Genomic DNA, 1,259 nt, shown 5'->3' with positions numbered 1-1,259 from the left:
CTAGCGGCTCATCGACACCACTGAACTTGGCGGGAAATCGCTTGCGTAGTCGAGTAGCTGACTCTTTCTCTATAAATACGCCGACATAATCAAGAGCAGGATGCAACGAAGTATCAGCATCTGTAAACTCTAGACGAGTAGATTGTATCGATAGCAAAGCGATAGGTGCGGTCAGATACGGTATGAAGCGATGGAAAACTGTCTGATTGGTGTAGCGTACGTGAAACGGGAATCTATCTTAACATTTAAAAATAGTTGGCGTTAGTTTACATTTTAACTCCTTGTGTCAAGGAAAACAAAAGGCTTAAATTGTCACGTCGTTTAGCGAGGATCAGAAGATTCCACAAATTTTGTATTAGATTCAAAACAAAAAGAAAGAATTTCAACTTGTTAAAAACTTTTGAAGCTTCACTGACGTCGTAGGATTGCAGCAACACCCGAAAGATTGTTCTCCGACAGTTAATACTTTGATTGCATGATCTATTCTGCCAACCGCACGCCGTCAGTGCCTTTGCTTGACAGGAGGAAACGCAATGCCAGACTCGATCAGAAATCAATTGGGTAAATATCAAATCTTAGTGCTTGATAATTTGTGCCGCCATGTAGTACGAAGAAATTCTACCAACTCAATCAAAGGGATGCTGAAGGATGTGTCGTACTGTAAGTTGCGTAAAAATCGATACCACATGAATTCATCATTTGACATTTCAAATAAAATATCGAGTACAAGCGAAAAGGCTTTGTCTTTGCCATACAGCTTCTCCAATTCACGCCAACATCCATCGTCCTTCAATAAGTCAAGCGCTTTTTTAAGGCTCGCAAATTCTACTGAATCTACACCTCCATCAAACGGCTTTCCAATCCATGATTGAAAAAGAGCGCATAACAAGCCATTTAGACCAACATTGGATTTCGACAACTCGTGTAGCTGTACAGCAAATTTTACTTCATTTGTTATTTCATTTTGAAATCCATTCAGCAGAGATTCACTGGGGATAATACTCGAAAATTTCGCGAAAGCTATCAAATTGCCAAGACTGGTATCTTTCAAAGCCGTACCGCTATTTTTATATTTTGATAGGAATTTTTCCTTGTCGAAATTTTCGTCCAATTTTCAAGCAGATTTCGTAACAACTTGTTGTGCGGCGAATCAGCCTGCTCATTTTCGCTGCTGCCCAACATGTACAATAGTTTGGCCCACATGAGTTCATCTGAAGACCATGCATCCAAATTCGTCAGTCTGACCTCCGATGAGAAGA

The 1,259-nt window shown here is 40.3% G+C and overlaps 1 protein-coding gene across 1 annotated transcript; it reads right to left on the bottom strand.

The window, feature by feature from the left end:
- Positions 1–568: 568 nt before the first annotated feature.
- On the bottom strand, positions 569–1,203 carry PHALS_04987 (uncharacterized protein; the record flags this gene model as incomplete). The annotated part of the gene is made up of 2 exons (XM_024722713.1): positions 569–1,061; positions 1,136–1,203. 2 exons carry the CDS (start codon positions 1,201–1,203, stop codon positions 569–571), a joined length of 561 nt encoding a protein of 186 aa, XP_024573762.1.
- Positions 1,204–1,259: the final 56 nt, after the last annotated feature.

Source organism: Plasmopara halstedii (assembly GCF_900000015.1).
Source record: "Plasmopara halstedii genome assembly, contig: Scaffold_287, whole genome shotgun sequence".
Taxonomy (NCBI): Eukaryota; Oomycota; class Peronosporomycetes; order Peronosporales; family Peronosporaceae; genus Plasmopara; species Plasmopara halstedii.
This window is presented reverse-complemented; position numbering and strand designations above follow the sequence as displayed.